Source organism: Ochotona princeps, chromosome 4 (assembly GCF_030435755.1).
Source record: "Ochotona princeps isolate mOchPri1 chromosome 4, mOchPri1.hap1, whole genome shotgun sequence".
NCBI lineage: Eukaryota > Metazoa > Chordata > Mammalia > Lagomorpha > Ochotonidae > Ochotona > Ochotona princeps.
Genome location: NC_080835.1, coordinates 47,359,573 through 47,376,411, shown reverse-complemented (window position 1 = coordinate 47,376,411; position 16,839 = coordinate 47,359,573). Strand labels below are relative to the sequence as shown.

Sequence of the window (16,839 nt, the reverse complement as noted above, 5' to 3'; positions counted from 1 at the left end):
TGTTTATTTTGCTTTGACTACCTGTGCTTTGGTGGTTTTTCCAACAAGTCTTCTCCAATTCCTATAGCTTGGAGACTGTTTCCTTTAATAGGTTGATGGTTTCAGGTGCAGATTCAGGTCCTTGATCTATTTAGAACTGAATTTTGTATAAGGCGAGAGGTGGGAGTCTTGCTTCTTATCTCTGCAGGCTGCTATCCAATCATCCCAACAGGATTTGTTGAAGAGACCAGGCTTTTTCCCTGGATTGTTTTCAGTTTTCTTGTCAAAGATTAGTTGGCTATACATACGTGGGCTGCATCCTGGTGTTTCTATTCTGTTACACTGATCTTCTCTGTTTCTGTACCAGGACCAGACTCCCATCAAAAGAGGAGTAGATAGTACATCTACTCCATGGAATACTATTCAGCCATTAAAAAGAATCAGATTCTGGGCCAGGCGCCGTGGCCTAGCAGCTAAAGTCCCTCTTCTTGAATGCGCCGGGGTCCCATATGGGTGCTGGCTCTAATCCCGGCAGCTCCACTTTCCATCCAGGTGGCCTGGGAAAGCAATCAAAGACAGCCCTAAGTCTTGGGACCCTGCACCCGTGTGGGAGACCTGGAAGAAGTTCTTGGCTCCTGGCTTCTGATCGGCAGGCACAGCACCGGCCGTTGCAGTCACTTGGGGAGTGAATCATCGGACGGAAGATCTTCCTCTGTCTCTCTTCCTCTATCTGACATTGTAATGAAAATAAAATTAATCTTTAAAAAAAATGAGATTCTACCATTTGCAACCAAATGGTCCCAACTAGAGATCATTACACTCAGTGAAATAAGTCAATCTGAAAAGGTCAAATATTTTATGTTCTCTGATATAAGACAAACTTCATACAAAATAGAAGATCATTAGCCCTTTAAACAGTTTTTGCTGCAACTCATTGGTTTTGACATTTTGTTTTATTTTCATTTCTTCAAAATAATTTCTTATTAAATTCTTCACTGACTCAGGTCATACAGTAGAATCATTTTCTCAAAGGTTTTTTAATTTTTCATTTCTTCATCAACATATTGGTTATTCAGTAGCATGTTATTCAACTTTATGGTGTTGTAAATTTTTAAACTTTAATCCTGTTACTGGCTTTGTTTTATGGCTTTTCATTTAAGGGGATGTATAGTAACTGTGTAATAGAGACTATCATATCCAGATGTGAGGATTCAATGCAGTACGCATCTCCAGTTTCAAATCAAAGATGGACTACCAATGAAACTGTTAACTATATCTTGACAATAGGATGCTGGACTCTGCCATTGTCCATACCTGCAATGCCAGGACACACTTAAATAGCATAATGAGAGGCCCCAGCACGATAGCATAGAGGTTAAGGTCCTCGCCTTGAACGCACCAGGATCCCATATGGGCACCAGTTCTAATCCCAGCAGCTCCACTTCCCATCCAGCTCCCTGCTGGTGGCCTGGGAAAGCAGTCGAGGACGGCCCAAAACCTTGGGATGCTGCACCAGCGTGGAAAACCTGGAAAGAAGTTCTGGCTCTTGGCTTTGGATTGGTGCAACACCGGCTGTTGCGCTCACTTGGGGAGTGAATCATCGGATGGAAGGTCTTTCTCTCTGTCTCTTCTCCTCTCTTCTCCTCTCTGTACATCTGCCTTTCCAATAAAAAATAAATTAAAAATATCATAATGACTGCTTGTGAAGAACTATACTATTGTAATAACATAGGGGAACATGGTGGTGGGGTGTGGGAATTTGGGGAGCAGGTAAGGGAAATCCCAGAGCCTATGGTACTGTATCATAAAATAAAAAACAAAAGGAAAAAACAACCTTTTATTTTACTTGCTCATGAACTCCCTGAATACCCTCACAAGTTAATAGTTGCAGTACATTTATCCTGGTTACTTAAAATAAGTAGTTCCTGCTCTGCTTCGTGCTAATGCATTCTGGAGGTAGCACGTGATGACGCCAGTGTGTGGGTCTCTGCTACCCACATGGGAGATCCAGAGTGAGTTCCTGGCTCCTGACTTCAGCCTGACCCGACCCTAGCTCTGGTGGGTATTTGGGAAGTGAATCAGTAGGTGCAAGATCTCTCCCTCTTTGTGTCTGTTGGTCTGTTTCTCTGTCTCCCTGCTTTTCAAACTAAAGTTTTAAATGCAATCAAAAGCAACTAGCATGATTTTTTTATTTATTCATTTGAATGTAGATTCAAGAGAGAAGTTTCTCTAATGCATGAGTCTTGACTGTGTATTTTGGATCCACAGAAGTATCCTATAAAGTCACACTGGACATATGAACTGGGAAAGAAAGAGGAGTGGCAGTTTCTTTCCGCTGAGGCTGGCACTATTTGCATGGCTCTTGTTCTGCTGATGCCAACAGCCTCCCTGCATCCCAAAGCCAGACCCTGCCAGAAAGCTGGATGTGACACCTTTGTTCATCAAAGACATCCCTTATCAGCCAAGCCACTTTGTAATTCCTTTCATTTTAAGAGAACTCCAAGATCTGGAAAATTTAAGCCAATATGTTCACAAATTGTTAATTTATTATGAGCCCTTCCCAATTCCTGAGGACTCACAGGCTTGCCCAGAGCTTCGTGACCTATACCTGCCTGACCCAGGAGGCTCTGATGGCTAACCCCTGGCTACCCAGCGGTACTAGAGCAGGCATTGACAGCCCCTAGAGACTCTGAGTGGCTCCATCCCACCTGAAGAGCTCTCAAGGAAGTTGGACAACATGTGGCCTTCCCACGCCCTCCGGCTGAGCCTCTCAGTCCCCTGTCCCAACACACAGGCCAGCTCCCTGTGACGACCATCCAACTCCATACCTGGTAGTGCCGGTTGCAGACCCTCAGGAACCAGCTCAGCCTTTTTCAAACTACACTTGCCTTCCTTTAGCTTAAATGTTACACTTGTCCTGATGGTGGCGACATCTTCAGAAAGAAATAAGTGAAAGACGTTACCTTCAGGGGCATAGGTGGGTGACAGCGAGCCACCTGCTGGCTGGGTCCCACCACCATGCACCCTGAGCCCCCTCTCTGCCTGAGACCAGGAGAGTTTTAGATCCAGACTGCCCATTACCCGGGACACCAGCAGCCTCCTCTGCATCATACCCAGGCCCTCATGAGAGAAGCAAGTCCCCTGTTCAAACAGCACAAAGAAAGGGCCCCCAGACAGCCTCAACAGGAAGACGACAGATGAAACTACGTTGTGCCTTCCTAAGCAAGAAGGTCAGCATTACTCCCCAGTCCAGATGGGGACAGGACTGTCGCAGGAGCTGGCAAGGGTGCATACAGAACATCCTGGCCAGATGGGACGGAGGAGGTCACCACTCCAGACCAACATGGTGCCCACTGGGGATGGGTGGGCTGGCCAGGCTCCCACCCCTGTGAGGGCTGGTGGGCAGAGTTCTGTCCTCCACTTAGGGTTCATAGACTCGGATTCCAATTCTAGCTCTCTAACTTACATTGAGAACCTGGGCAAGCTAGTCAATGTCCCTAAACCTCAGCTTCCTCATCTGTAAAGAAAGCATCACTATGGCACCTACCTACCAGGCTGTTAGGAGGATTGAATTAAATAATGCAAAAATAAAAATTTAGGGCCCGGTGGAGTGGCCTAGCGGCTAAAGTCCTCGCCTTCAATGCCCCGGGATCCCACATGGGCGCCGGTTCTAATCCCGGCAGCTCCACTTCCCATCCAGCTCCCTGCCTGTGGCCTGGGAAAGCAGTTGAGGACGGCCCAATGCACTGGGACACTGCACCCGCGTGGGAGACCTGGAAGAGGTTCCTGGTTCCCGGCTTCGGATTGGCGCGCATCAGCCCGTTGCAGCTCACTTGGGGAGTGAATCATCGGACGGAAGATCTTCCTCTCTGTCTCTCCTCCTCTGTGTATATCTGGCTGTAATAAAATGAATAAATCTTTAAAAAAAAAAATAAAAAAAAAATAAAAATTTAAAAAGTCTATTCAACTGACTGCCTGGGATGCAATAAGAACTGCAAGAGTAACTGTCAAAAAAAAAAAAAGAGTAACTGTCAGCTATTGACTTGCTCATTCTTGGGGTGGCCTAGGTCACCCAGGAACCATTACATAGGCACCTGGTGACACAGGCCAAAAGATCTGCTCTGGCAAGAGGGCAGGGAAGAGCAGTGCTCTGGGCCCAGACTGCCTGCCCTCGGCTTCCGGCTCCTGCCATCTGGCTCTTCTGGGCTGCCCGGGGTAAGTCATTCCACCTGTCTGCACCCTCAGCCCCCAGGCTCTTGCTACAGTAAAGGAGGATGATACTGGCAGAGAAGACACAGCAGGGGGTTATAGTATGGTTAAAATCAGCTAATACCCAGAATACCTGGGGGGCTGTCACGTTTCACCACCCATGGATGCAAGTGAGCTGCTACTGTCTTGGGTGTCAGGCTTTGCTCATTTGGGTAACACGGACATCCACGTGTCCTGCAGCCGTCATCCTGCTGTTCTCATGGCACAGTGACAAAGGGTCTACCGTTGGGGAGAATGGGGCCTCCTGAAATCTTCGGAGTTCGTCCTTAGTCTTTTGATAAAGCAAGGTGGGCCTGGGCCCCTTTCTCAGCACACAATCCCTGTCCTCCATGTTCTGTCCAAGCCAACCTTCATCAGTGCTGTGTGCTCCAGGCACATTCCTGCTGGGGCTTGGAAGTGCTCGGAGCCAGGGAGATTTGCATCTGCTCACGTCAGAGCTCTAAGGGCTTCTGACCCATCGAGGTCAAACACATGCTTCCCAGCATACAGTGTACACCAAGTTCTGGTATCAGATGGAGTCAGATTTTAGGCTCTGAAGCTGCAGGCAGGAACACCCAGTAACATGCTCATGGTATGGGGAGGAAGAAAAATTAAAAACCAAGCCAGTGCCCAAGGTCAGCAACCCATGGACACAGACCCAGTGGACGCAGTGAGCCCCAGAGAGAACACACAGATGTGGTCATTACCCCCAAAGGCAGAGTCATTTGGTTTTTGTTGTTTGCTCCTGAGAGGATAGGGAGAGCCGCAGGCGACAGAGTAGGCTTCTTGCAGTCCTAGCAGACAGAACACGGGTTGTCAGCCATGGAAGCAGCAGCAGCAGCAGCAGCTTGGGTCTCCCCCACCCTCACTCTACATGAGCCACCAGGAAAACGCCTAGTGCATGGGCCTCTGGGGCCCAGCAGGCATCTGGTCCAGGTCCTGGAATTATTTGGAGGGCAGTTGATCCCCCGAAGCCAGGCAGGCCTGGCCCTGGCTGAGGACCTGCCCTGGGTTCTGGGCCCCACTCACCTGAAGAGAGGTGAATGCCAGAGTGACATCGGAGGAAGCACCTGTCTCCACCACTCTTAGTGCAACGCAGAGACACTGGGGGTGATACACTAGTGCGTAGGAGCCCCTGAACTTCTGCACAGGATAAAACACACACACACACACTTACAGGGAAGGGCATTTCCTCCAAGCGGGAAATTTCCTTCCATCCACCAAGGGTGGATGGCACAGCCCACACACCAAAGACCTTGGGGAATGAAGGGTGAGCTGGTGCCCAGCACAGAACCCTGACATCAGGCCTCATTTCCCCCACCAAGGTCAAGCAGCCAGGGAAAGGCCAGTTTTCCATGCAGGAAAACAGAAGTTCCATCCTACGCAGGAGCACAGAGAGAGAGAGACACCCAAGAGCCTGCCAAGTATCTCCTGTTTTTGAGCTCTTTAAAGAACAGGGTGCTGCCGCCCAAGGGAGCACAGGTGGGTGGAAGGAGCTGCAGCATGCGCACACGTGGGCCCAGGGTGCAGGCACCACCAGCCGCGCCCCTTACCCGCACAGTCTTTCTGGTTCCAGTGAAGCTTGTACCCCGGGTGGCACTGGCACTCATAGCTGCCGGGTGTGTTCACACAGATCTGCTCACAGCCTCCATTGTTGATGCTGCATTCATCAGTGTCTACGGAACAAAAAACAGGCCCCAGTCACAGCAGCCAGCCACTCACTGACCCCAGCTCTCCCCTGAGCAAGGAGCAGCAGGTTGTCAGCTGGTGCAAACTCACCAAACAAGTGGCACGTCCTGCCTGCCTTCAGGACTTGCCCTTGGTACCTCCTGGCCCCACATCCCCTTAGATCTATTTGCTTGCTAGGGCAATCTCAAATTCAAAGTACAGTCTTGACCTCAGAAAGGATATCACTGTGCTTTCCCACTCTCAGACCCTGCACAGGCTTCTCATGCAAACAGCATCATCCTCCTGGGCCACAACCCAGGGAAGTGCGCAGTCAGGACCTGCTGCTGACCTGAGGGCTGGGTGGCATGGCTGAGGTAGAGATAAGGAAGTGGTGTGAACAAACCCCTGTCCACCTCTGACCAAGGCCAGACATGCAGACCTACTTGGCGTCCATTCCTGTTAGACTGTGGTGAGTCTGCTTTTAGCCATTCCAAGAATGGGTTGAAAGAGACGTGGGGTCTGGTGCAATAGTTTAGTACATAAATCCTCACTTGCATCCACTGGGGTCCCATGTGGGTGCCGGTTCATATCCTAGCTGCTCCACTTCCCATCCAGTTCCCTGCTTGTGGCCTGGGAAAGCAGTGTAGGACGGCCCAAAGCCTTGGGACCCTGCACCTGCATGGAAGACCTGGAAGAAGCTCCTGGCTCCTGACGTTGGCTCAACTCAGTTCTAGCCATTGTGGTTACTTGGGGAGTGAACCAGTGCACAGAAGATCTTTCTGTTTCTCCTTCTCTCTGTAAATATGATTTTCCAATAAAAATAAACAAGTCTAAAGAAATAAAGGAGGGAAGGATGAAAGGAAGACAGTAAGGAAGGATGGGAATGGGGATGGAGAGAGAAAGAAAAGGAAGGAAGGAGAGGAGAAAGTAGTGGCCTCCCATATCGGGGTGCCTGGGTTTGGGGTGCCTGAGTTTGGGGTCCCTGCTCTGTTTCTACTCCAGCTTCCTGCTAAAGCACTTCCTGTGGAGTAGCAGGTCATGGCCCAAGCATCTGAGTCCTTTCTACCCACAAGGGAGTCCTAGATGGAGTTCCAGGCTCCTGGATTCAGCCTGGCCTAGCTCTGACTATTGTGGCCATTTTGGGGTTGAACCAGAACTCTGCCTTTTTCCTTCTCTCTACTTCTCAAATAAATAAAAATAAGTTAATTTTAGAAAGGAGAGGGGAGACAACATTGTCTGTAGCAAATCCCAACTCTCCATTCTTCCTAAACACAGGATGCAGGACTGGACAGAAAGTCTATCCGCCAGGGTTTCTCAAGTCCGACAAACCCTCCACACCTCCTTGAGGCCCTGGACTTTCTGGGTTGGACTCAGTCTGTGTTCTCAAAGACTGCAGGGGCATCTGATGACCAGGGGGTGTGGAGGGAGAGACAGTTGGCATCACATCTGACGGATGCCAGGGCCTGTCTGACCATAAGGCTCTGAGACATGAGAACATGTTTCTAAATGGGCACAGAACAGAGAGATTAACCCTGTGGTTCCACTTCCCAGCTCCAAGCCCTAACTGTGGCACTCTGACCAGGGCTTCACAGCAATTCCTATGCACCGTGGGGCTGTGGGATCAGCTGGGGCCATGCCAAGCCTCTCGGAGGACGGCAACTATACATTCTGCTGCGGGCCAGTGGGTGAGGTGCCAGCTCTCAGAAGACTCCCAACTCTGAATACCACCCCAGGAAGTACACCATAAAGGGCTCGGCTCCTTGCCCTGTCTCAAGTCATAGCAGGTGTATTCCAGGGCTGGAGGCGGGGAGACCATCTTCAGCAGCTGCTCTCCTGACACCCCGCTGCATAGGGACCCAAGGACTCAGGACCTGCTCCACCCCCCACCTCCTCCCTTCAGAGGGGCGGCCTGCTCACCTCCACAGTGGGTAAAGCCATACAGGGTGTACCCTTGGTTGCAAGCACAAGCAAACGTGCCAGGGTGGTTGATGCAGCTGTGGTCACAGGTTCTGTCCAAAGAGCACTCATCCACGTCTGAAATTGTCAAAGAGGACAGTTGAAACAAACAGGCCTGGATTCTCAGGAAGAGAAGGTTCAGCATCAACACCAGCTGCTGGCCACCAACCAAAACACCACCCACAGGGTAAGAGAGGAGCCATTCTCCTTGCCACGTTGAGTACAGTACACTCAGTGCCAACTCTAGGATTGCCAAATTCTGTTGCAAACTGCACTTTGCCTCAAAACTCAATTGGTCTTTCTCATTCTTGCTTATTTGCAGGGAGGAGGAATTTAAACTACTTCAATGATGCCAACATTTGGCCTGGCAGTTAATATTCTAGGATACAGTTGCCTGTATCCTATACTTGAAAGGCCTGAGTTCAATACCTACCCTGACTCCTTACCTCGGTTTCCTACTAATGCAGATCCCGGGAGGCAGCAGCAATAATGCATCAACTAACTGGCTCCTGCCACTCACAAGGGAGATCTGAACTGAGTTCTGAGCTCCTGAAACTGCCTCCTGGCTACTGGAGGGTTTGGGCAGTGAACCAGCAGGAGAGGGTGCTGGCTCACACTCTAGCTTGCTCTCTCAGTCTCTCAAATAAATAAATAAAATTTTTTACAAAACTTAAATGAAGTAAAATGAGATAACATACTTCACAAAGCACATCATAAAACCTATTATAAAAAGCAATGCTTGGGGCCTGGCACAGTGGCCTAGTGGCTAAGTCCTCGCCTTGAACGCCCCGGGATCCCATATGGGCGCTGGTTCTAATCCCAGCAGCTCCACTTTCCATCCAGCTCCCTGCTGGTGGCCTGGGAAAGCAGTCAAGGACGGCCCAAAACCTTGGGTCCCTGAACCCGCGTGGGAGACCCGGAAAGAAGTTCCTGACTCCTGGCTTTGGATTGGCTCAGCACCAGCTATTGCGGTCACTTGGGGAGTGAATCATCGGACGGAAGATCTTGCTCTCTGTCTCTCCTCCTCTCTGTATATCTGACTTTGTAATAAAAATAAATAAATCTTTAAAAAAAAAAAAAAGAAAAAGCAATGCTTGGTGCCCCAGCAGCTGTGGCATAGCATGGAAGTTGCCACCTGTCATGCCAGCAAGCCACATAGGTGCAGGTTCAAGTCCTGGATGCTCCACTGCCAATCCAGCTCCCTGCTAATGCTCCTGGGGAAGCAATGGAAGATGGTCTAAGTCCTTGGTCTTCTGAACCCACATGAAAGTCCTGAATAAAGATCCTGGATCTTGGCTTCATGCTGGGCCAGCCCCAACTGTTGGGGCCATTTGGGAAATGAACTAGCAAATGGAAGAGCTAGTTTCTCTCTCTCTCTCTCTCTAGCTCTTTCAAATAAATTAATCAATCTTCAAAATTGCTCATGTACTCATACACATATTGCCAAGTATATTACTCTTGGTAAAACAGCGACATTACTTTTATAAGCTATGGAAAAGTGAAAGGTAAAAACACTTAGGTTGGAGTTAAATTTCCTTCCCATCACTTTCTGATCATTCCAAAATTAGTCTTCTGGCCCCATCAGGCCAGAAGAGTTTTGGTGGCTTCTGCAAAGAAACAATGTGTTAACATACATGTCCTTGGTCTTTTTCTACCATGAACATAGAAATTCAGTGACAAAGCTTTAGACTGGGTCCTCTGGACCAGCATTGTGGTTTTGCTCCTCTCCAGTGGCTTCATGCGTCCCCATCTTCCTCATTCTATGTGGACATACCCTCAGCTACAGCTAGGGTCAAGCAACCATGCCTCAAGGGGCTACCTTTGTCCATCTGGTCACCTTGTTGTCCCTGGTCTGGCCCTCACAGCTTTCCTGCGAGCTAGAGTTCCACAGTTTTCACTCACTGAGCTCTTAGGGAAGGCTCTAACTCAGGTCTCCAGAGAGAACCAGGCCAGGGCGGCACTCTGCCGCAGCCAGCTAGCCCACTGCCAGACCACTTTTTCAACACTGGTTGTGCCATGAGAAACTGCATTAACAAAAAGCAAACATTTGGGTGGAATGTGAAGAATGAAGAAGTGCAATTAAAAAAGGGCAAATTCTTGCAAAACCTCTTCATCCCCAGCTTTTCCCAGAAATCCTGGCGATGTCTTCAGTAAATTTGCTCTGTGCAAATATTTGTTCTCCCAAGACTGATCAGTGAAAAAGAACAAAAAAATCAGCTTCTTTCCTGGTAATTGATGCCATTCTATGAAATCTGTTTTTAATAACAGCCAGCCGTGGAGAAAGTGGACTTATTCGGTAGCTGACTTTGGCGGCTCGCTCAGGGCTTTTGCTTTGCCAAAAATAATGAGATCACTTTTCTAATTCCTTTTTAATGTGTTTACACAGCTTAGGCAGGATTGCTTGCCCTATACATTAGGAAACATTATGTGTAACGGCAAATTGGTCTTCCAAGTAAAACTGTGGAAAACCGCACAATCATCCTCCAGCAAAACTCACAGGCTCTAAAGCAGAATATACGAATTGTATGTGAAGAACAAAAGAAGAAAGAAGAGAAACAAGTCACGCTGAGAGGCTGAAAAGAGGTAATGCTTCGTCTTTCTCATCTGTAGTGAAATCAGATGGTGTGTTCTGATGTTGATTTAGTCCCGAGATTTCTAAAAGTCCTTATTCCCAGAAATGGAGCAAGGGTCTTGACTGTGGATCCACTCCAGCTTTTTTGCTAGGAAGGCCCGTCCAGATTTTTGCCACCACCTTTTGTTATAGACTTTGTACCATCAGAAGAAATTTCAGGAGAGAAGAAGTGTTCGTAGCTTCTCCCCTGCCCCTACAAGGCAAGCCTGTCTGGTCTCTGTGTTGCTTTCTGGCTGTGAGCTTTGCAATAATCACACTGGACATGTGCTTCGAAGTGTCTCCTAACTGTTAGCAGCTCTATTTCTGCCCGCCAGCCTGAAGAAGCATCAGTGTGTGCGATCTACAGAGGTGGAGCCCCAGCTAGAGGCTGGATCGGGCACTCCCTCAAGGAGCCCAGCAAGCCAGTCTCTGCTGGGAACTGGCTGTGTCCCCTCTGATTTCCTCTGCTGCACCATGTGAGCCACCGTGCTGTGCAGCCATGTTTTCAGCACATACCTTGGCAAGACTTCTCATCTGTTAATAATTTAAACCCTTTCTTGCAGCCGCAGTCGAAACTGCCCACGGTGTTTCTGCAGAAATGATCGCAGCCTCCGTTGTGGGTCTGACACTCATCAATATCTGTAAGAAGCAAGCATAGGCAAATCAGAGCGCAGAGGCCACCTGTTCCCCTCCTCGCCCCGCAAGCCCCCCAGGTGCTGTTGTGCGTGTTCACGAGGCCCTAATATACACACACGTCAGTATCAGCACTAGACCCTGCTGTTGATGGGAGTCTCCCACCTTTTCCTGCTTAACCCAGCTGGTCTTGAAGGACAAGTGCCTGGCCCCCCTGGTGATGGAGGATGCCCTTGACTTGCACCAAGGAAGCAAACTCTGGCAATGTCCTGTCCTAATCCTGGTATTGCTCTCCCAAGATAATGTGGTTCCCTGTAGTGTGTTTTCTATGCTAGTTTAATGATTAAAGCTCAAGGGATTATTGCATTCAGGATTTTTTTTTTTTTTTTTTGGTGAGTTACACAATGATCGAATAGCTTCAATGCTTTTAAATGATTCCTGATACTCAGTCTTATCTTCTGTCAGTTTCATCTGGTAACAGGCTATCTCATTTTTATCATGCTGAAGAACCAATCCTTTGTACTCTCACCCTGAAACACTAGCAGTCGCTGGGATCTCTCTTCATCAGTAAAACTTAATGGTACAGTTATTCATTAAGTTTTCCAGATAATGATCTTAGGTGTTATTTACATAATAATCTCTAGACTATTATTTATGATTTGTTGATATTATCTCCTGCAAATGAACACTCCTTGAACTGCCTTTTTCCAACAAAGCCCACTGCCTGAAATGAATTAGTTGATGCTTGCAGAGAGAGGCTGACCTCTTCCATAGTTAGTGTAATTAAGCTGGTTCTAATTAGCTTACTCAATGATAACCGTCCACTGGTCCAAGGAGGGAATCGCGAGCAAATCTGGGGTGACTCAGCAAGTGTGTGGAGGGGCCTCTATCTCTTTAGCCACAGTAGCACGGGGCTGCCCCCGCACCTCCAAGGCAGGGTACCCAGCTTCCCTGGAGAGGTGAAGGCTACCTTTACAAGTCTTCCCATCCAGCTGCAGAGTGAAGCCAACAGGACAGCTGCAGTGAACACCTGTCGAAGTGTCCTTACAGGTGCGATCACAGCCTCCATTGTTGACAGCACAAGTTTCTGACAAGGAGGTAAGGAGAAAGGCAGTTAGCTTCTTAGAGAAACACTGATACTGTTGTTAATATTTGACAAAGTGCTGCAAAGCCAAGGAGCACAATGGGGTGCTCATAGTCACACCCTGAATCTCTGCCACCTGCAGGTGAGATAGAGGGAGGACAGGTGTGGTGCGTCTCACCCATCTAAATGAGTTTTGTTTCCCCCAGGCAGCTGGTCTGGATGACCAGAAGGGCCAAGGTGTCACCCGGCCTGCAGAGCCATTTCCTGGTGTTGGTGGATTTCAGACAGCAGCTTCGCAGCCAGCCACCTGCTGATGGTTACCACACCCTACAGGCATGTGAGTGCAAGTCCTTAGATGTGCGCCTTCTTTCAATCTGAGCAAGTCAGGGTGAGCATCACACATCCCCAGGATTTCCTGGTTACAGACTAATGATGTCATCCTTACAGCTGCCAATCTACCCAGGTGAGATGCCTACCCTCCCGAGAGGAGGAAGCCCTCAGAACTACATGAAAGATCTGCCATGCCTATCAACCCTCAACCCCGGTGACAAGGAACCCTGAAGAAAAGGCCTTCCCAGGCTACAGGGCCTACAGTTACCCCCGTAACAGACGAGTGTTACTCAACATCACTTGATATATTAGCATCTAGGCGTTTGGATTTTACTTTCATAGCTGTCTCATTTTAAAGCTGGGAGGAACAAGCTTAGGTTTCCTCTCAAAACCTCCCCAAAATGAGAGTGGGTAGACTCTTCAAAACATTTTAAATCTTATGGACAAAACACTACCGTGCAGAAATCATCGTCATCGGAAAGATAACCAGAAGCCCTGAGCGGTCCGCAGAAACAGAAGAACAATAAACGTACCCCGGGACCAGGGAGGAGAGCTTTCTCTGGTCCTAGCTGGCTCCGGCTCTGGATCCCCACTCTCCCTCGCAATGACCATTGGGATCGCTCCGAAAACCCCTCTTAGCAAACAATCATACAAACTAAAAAAAAACCTAAAATAAATAGACAAACAACAAAAAGTAGAGCTTGGAATCTGACAGGAAAGAGCTGGCGTGGATCTGCTCATGCCTCGCTGGGTGGGACACAAAGATTAGTCACTCCTCACCATGGTGTTGATGATTTTCCTGCACACCCCGCCCCCCAAAAAATGTTCTGCACCTTAATTGTCGACAAATGTCTTGTTAGAGTTACAAGCCAGTCTAGATTATCCTAAAATCTGCCAAGATCAGCAAATCATACTTCAACACAACAAATGGCTAAATACTAAAATGAAATAGACACGAGACAGCTTAATAGTACCTTAGAGCCATTTTAAGGTATATAGCAGCCGGTCCTGTATATAGACTAAAATTGAAATGTCAATGAGCTAATCATAGGATGTGGTTAAGAACTTGCATTTTTTTTTTAACATACTGGTTACTCAAAACCATGTCAATTCCATAATGTTGCAAATTGCTGTTGATGTTATATTGGGACTCTTAATTGACTGGGATGATATTCTACCAGCTTTAACTTCAGACCAGAAATGGTCTCCCCAAGAAACTCTTCAACCCATCTGGACAATAAGTAGCTGGACTCTATGCTTGGTATATGTTTGCAAAGAAAGAATCTTGATTGAATTTGAACTGTAATACTGCAACAAGGTGGAGGAATCCACCAGGGGGGAAGGGTGGGGGAGGGGTGGGGGGATTCCCAGAGCCTATGAAACTGTCACATAATGCAAAATAATTAATAAAAAAAATTTTATGGACAGAGAAACTGGAACAAAACAGTAGAGGAAAGATGTGTAATAATCTGGACACTCATTTATTTCAGTGGTGGCTGACAATGAGAGGGGTGCTCCAGGCAGCAGGCTCATGGGAGCCCCCGAACCCGGACAGGCCCAGGAACTGCAGGAAACAGGGGCCTGAGCAGCTGATAAGAGAATGGGATTGAAACAATAAGACGGCTTGAGGGTCAGTGGGAGATACAAATTCCAGGCTTCTCCAGGATCCCAACAGCGGTGTAGCCGCCTTGGGCATGCCCACTGGCACAGCTGGACCCACGAGGCACTGGGAACAGCAGAGGAGAAGCAGGTACAGTCCAGGCCCTCAGAAAGAGAGATGTGAGCGCCTCATCTTCTGCTCTCAAGGCAGGACACAGAAGGAGTCCTCTCCAGCTAAACCAAGTGGCAAGACCTCCAGGGACTGTTACTTGAGGCTGTCCAAGTGAATTGGTTGAGTCACCATTCTGTCAACCAGACAGGAAGTCCCCTACTCCCCCCAGAGGAGCGCACATTCCCCAGCGTTGTAGTTTCTCATTATGTGACAAGAAAAATCAGCCAGGAGTCACCAGGTGCTACAGGAAAGCCTCGGATGCAAAAACATACAGCAAATAAAACAGAGCCAAAGCAAGGCCAAAGGGAAGTTAGACTCTTACATAAGAGCAAGTTCTTAACATAAAAAGATAAAGTAACATTCTTTACGAAGTAGGGATATGAAAATGGACAAAGAATCCTATAGAAATATTAGAGAAAACAAATGGAAAACCTCCTAGAAGGAACAAGAACAAAAAAGGGAAAATCCAAGGGTGAATCCAGGAATTACGGCAGCCGCTCACAGCCATGGCAAGGAGGAGCAGCAGGCAAGGTAACGTGGACAAGATTATCAAAGGAAAAGTGTGAGAAAACTTCTCAGAACCAAGGGTCTGAATGGTCACACAGAAGGTGCTCAGCGCTGCTGGAGAGAAAAGTCCCACAGGGAGAGACTAATGCCACGGCGTAGGAGCATAAGCCTCTGCCTGAGGCACCAACATCCTATACGGGTGCCAGTTTGAATCCCACTGCTCCACTTCCCATTCATCTCCCTGCTTGTGGCCTGGGATAGCAGTCGAGCACAGCCCAAAGCCTTGGGACCCTGCGCCCGCATGGGAGACCTAAAGGAGGCTCCTGGATCCTGGCTTCAGATCGACTCAGCATCAGCCATTGTGGCCACTTGTAGAAAGAACCAGCAGATGGAAGATGTTTTCTCTTTCTATCTCTCCTTCTCTCTGTATATCTGCCTTTCTGATAAGAATAAATAAATATTTTTAAAAAAATAAAAATAAAATCAGAAAAGTGAGTATGTCACCTGCCATATTTAAACTTAATGGAAAAGGTATTAGAGCTCTGTGAGGAATTTGCAGGAGAATGAACAAAAGGTACTAAAAAACTAACAAATTGCGATCATGGTCCATGACACGACTTAAGGGTGAGTCTACTTTGAGATTCACAGGGACAGAAACGTAAAACAGGAGACTGTTTTGAATTGTGATAAAGCCACGTCCAGGGTACAGGAGGAAGGACACATGGGTGTGTACACTGGAGAAGAGAGAAATCTGGTCATCTGTAGGTGGGACAGACATCCCAAGCAATGACTGGCTAGGGACAGACATCCCAGGCAATGACTGGCTATGCTTCATGTTTCAGCCGGATGGGAGAGGAGGGGTCAGACAATCGCTACTTCTGGCCAAAGGGAAGCAGGAGTTGTGAGCTAAGACGATGATCAGGTACTTTGGATGGGCTTCACACACAGTATTTTAATCTAATGTAATCGGAAATAGTAAATCCAAAAGGGCTCACAGAACAGTGATCTGCTTGGTAGCCGATGGCTGTCCCATAATCCAACCTGACCATTCAGTTCAGGTGCTGGCAAAAGGCCAGTTTGTTCAGGCCCAGCTGGGCTTTTTCGGGAATAACTGTGTGTTGGAGCCTCAGTCTGGTTCCCACCCGCAGTCACTGCCTCTGTTCTGGCTCTTGTCCCCAGCTCGCCTGTCGGACCTGCTGGCTGGCCTTTCCAGGCCCTCGGCCCCGGGCTGCTCTGCCCTGTTTGTTTCTCCTGCTGTCAGGATTAGATGAGCCAATGAACAGAAGGTTTGGCAGGTGTAGACCCAGACAACCCACCACACTGTGCTTGCTACCCAGCACGCCTCTCTCGTGCCAGCTCTCAGATGGCAAATGACATTCCCAGACCACCCACCACGTCACGAGTGCTGGCCTCCCATCACCTGGGCACTTCCCTAATTGAAATGAGTTCCTGAGACTCCAAGAGACGGATGTGATGACATTCAACTTAAAGAAAGACCGAGTGATGGAGGTGGCTCAGGGCAGCTTGCTAACCCTGTCATAGGTGGCTGGCACAGCCCTGGGTCATTAACCTGGTTATTCTGATGGGGCTGGCTGAAGTCTCTGATGGTTTTCGGCAGTAGTGGTGAGCAAAACACAGACCACCCAGGGCTCTGCTCACCCTATGCACTGATCTGAGGGCACAGTCTTTTGTGGTGAGCCAAGGAGGGGAGTGGCAGCACCTACCCATGAGCAGCCGTCGTTTCACCCTCTTGTCCCCATCCATCATTGCCAATGTCGTATTGCTCTCCATCACCTCTAAGGCGGTGTCCTCTCGCTCTACAGCAGAAGCAAAAGACCACATTTCTCAAACTGAATGTTCTCACCCTCCACAGCCATTTTGTGAACTCCCAGATGTGAGAACAGTGTGAAATGTTGGACTCCGTCCATTCAGTCAAGAAGTGCTGTAGCAAGAGTTAGCGGGGAAATGTAGTACGTTCAGTCCACAGATCCTTAGGCATATAAAACAGGGCCAAAGGTTTTTAGGTATCTGGCACTAACCAAAGAATCGTCA

At 48.4% G+C, this 16,839-nt stretch overlaps 1 protein-coding gene across 2 annotated transcripts in view; it reads right to left on the bottom strand.

The window, feature by feature from the left end:
* Positions 1–16,839, bottom strand: part of SCUBE2 (signal peptide, CUB domain and EGF like domain containing 2) — a 65,940-nt gene that overhangs the window by 24,181 nt on the left and 24,920 nt on the right. The window contains exons 7-14 of one of the 2 annotated variants that reach the window (XM_036493651.2): positions 16,512–16,604; positions 12,066–12,182; positions 10,979–11,101; positions 7,813–7,929; positions 5,781–5,903; positions 5,257–5,370; positions 4,935–5,021; positions 2,808–2,912 (exon numbers count right to left, since the gene is read on the bottom strand). In XM_036493651.2, coding sequence (XP_036349544.2) covers positions 2,808–2,912; positions 4,935–5,021; positions 5,257–5,370; positions 5,781–5,903; positions 7,813–7,929; positions 10,979–11,101; positions 12,066–12,182; positions 16,512–16,604 — 879 coding nt within the window. The remainder of the gene's footprint in view (positions 1–2,807; positions 2,913–4,934; positions 5,022–5,256; positions 5,371–5,780; positions 5,904–7,812; positions 7,930–10,978; positions 11,102–12,065; positions 12,183–16,511; positions 16,605–16,839) is intronic. The other variant, XM_058662485.1, reaches the window with a different exon arrangement.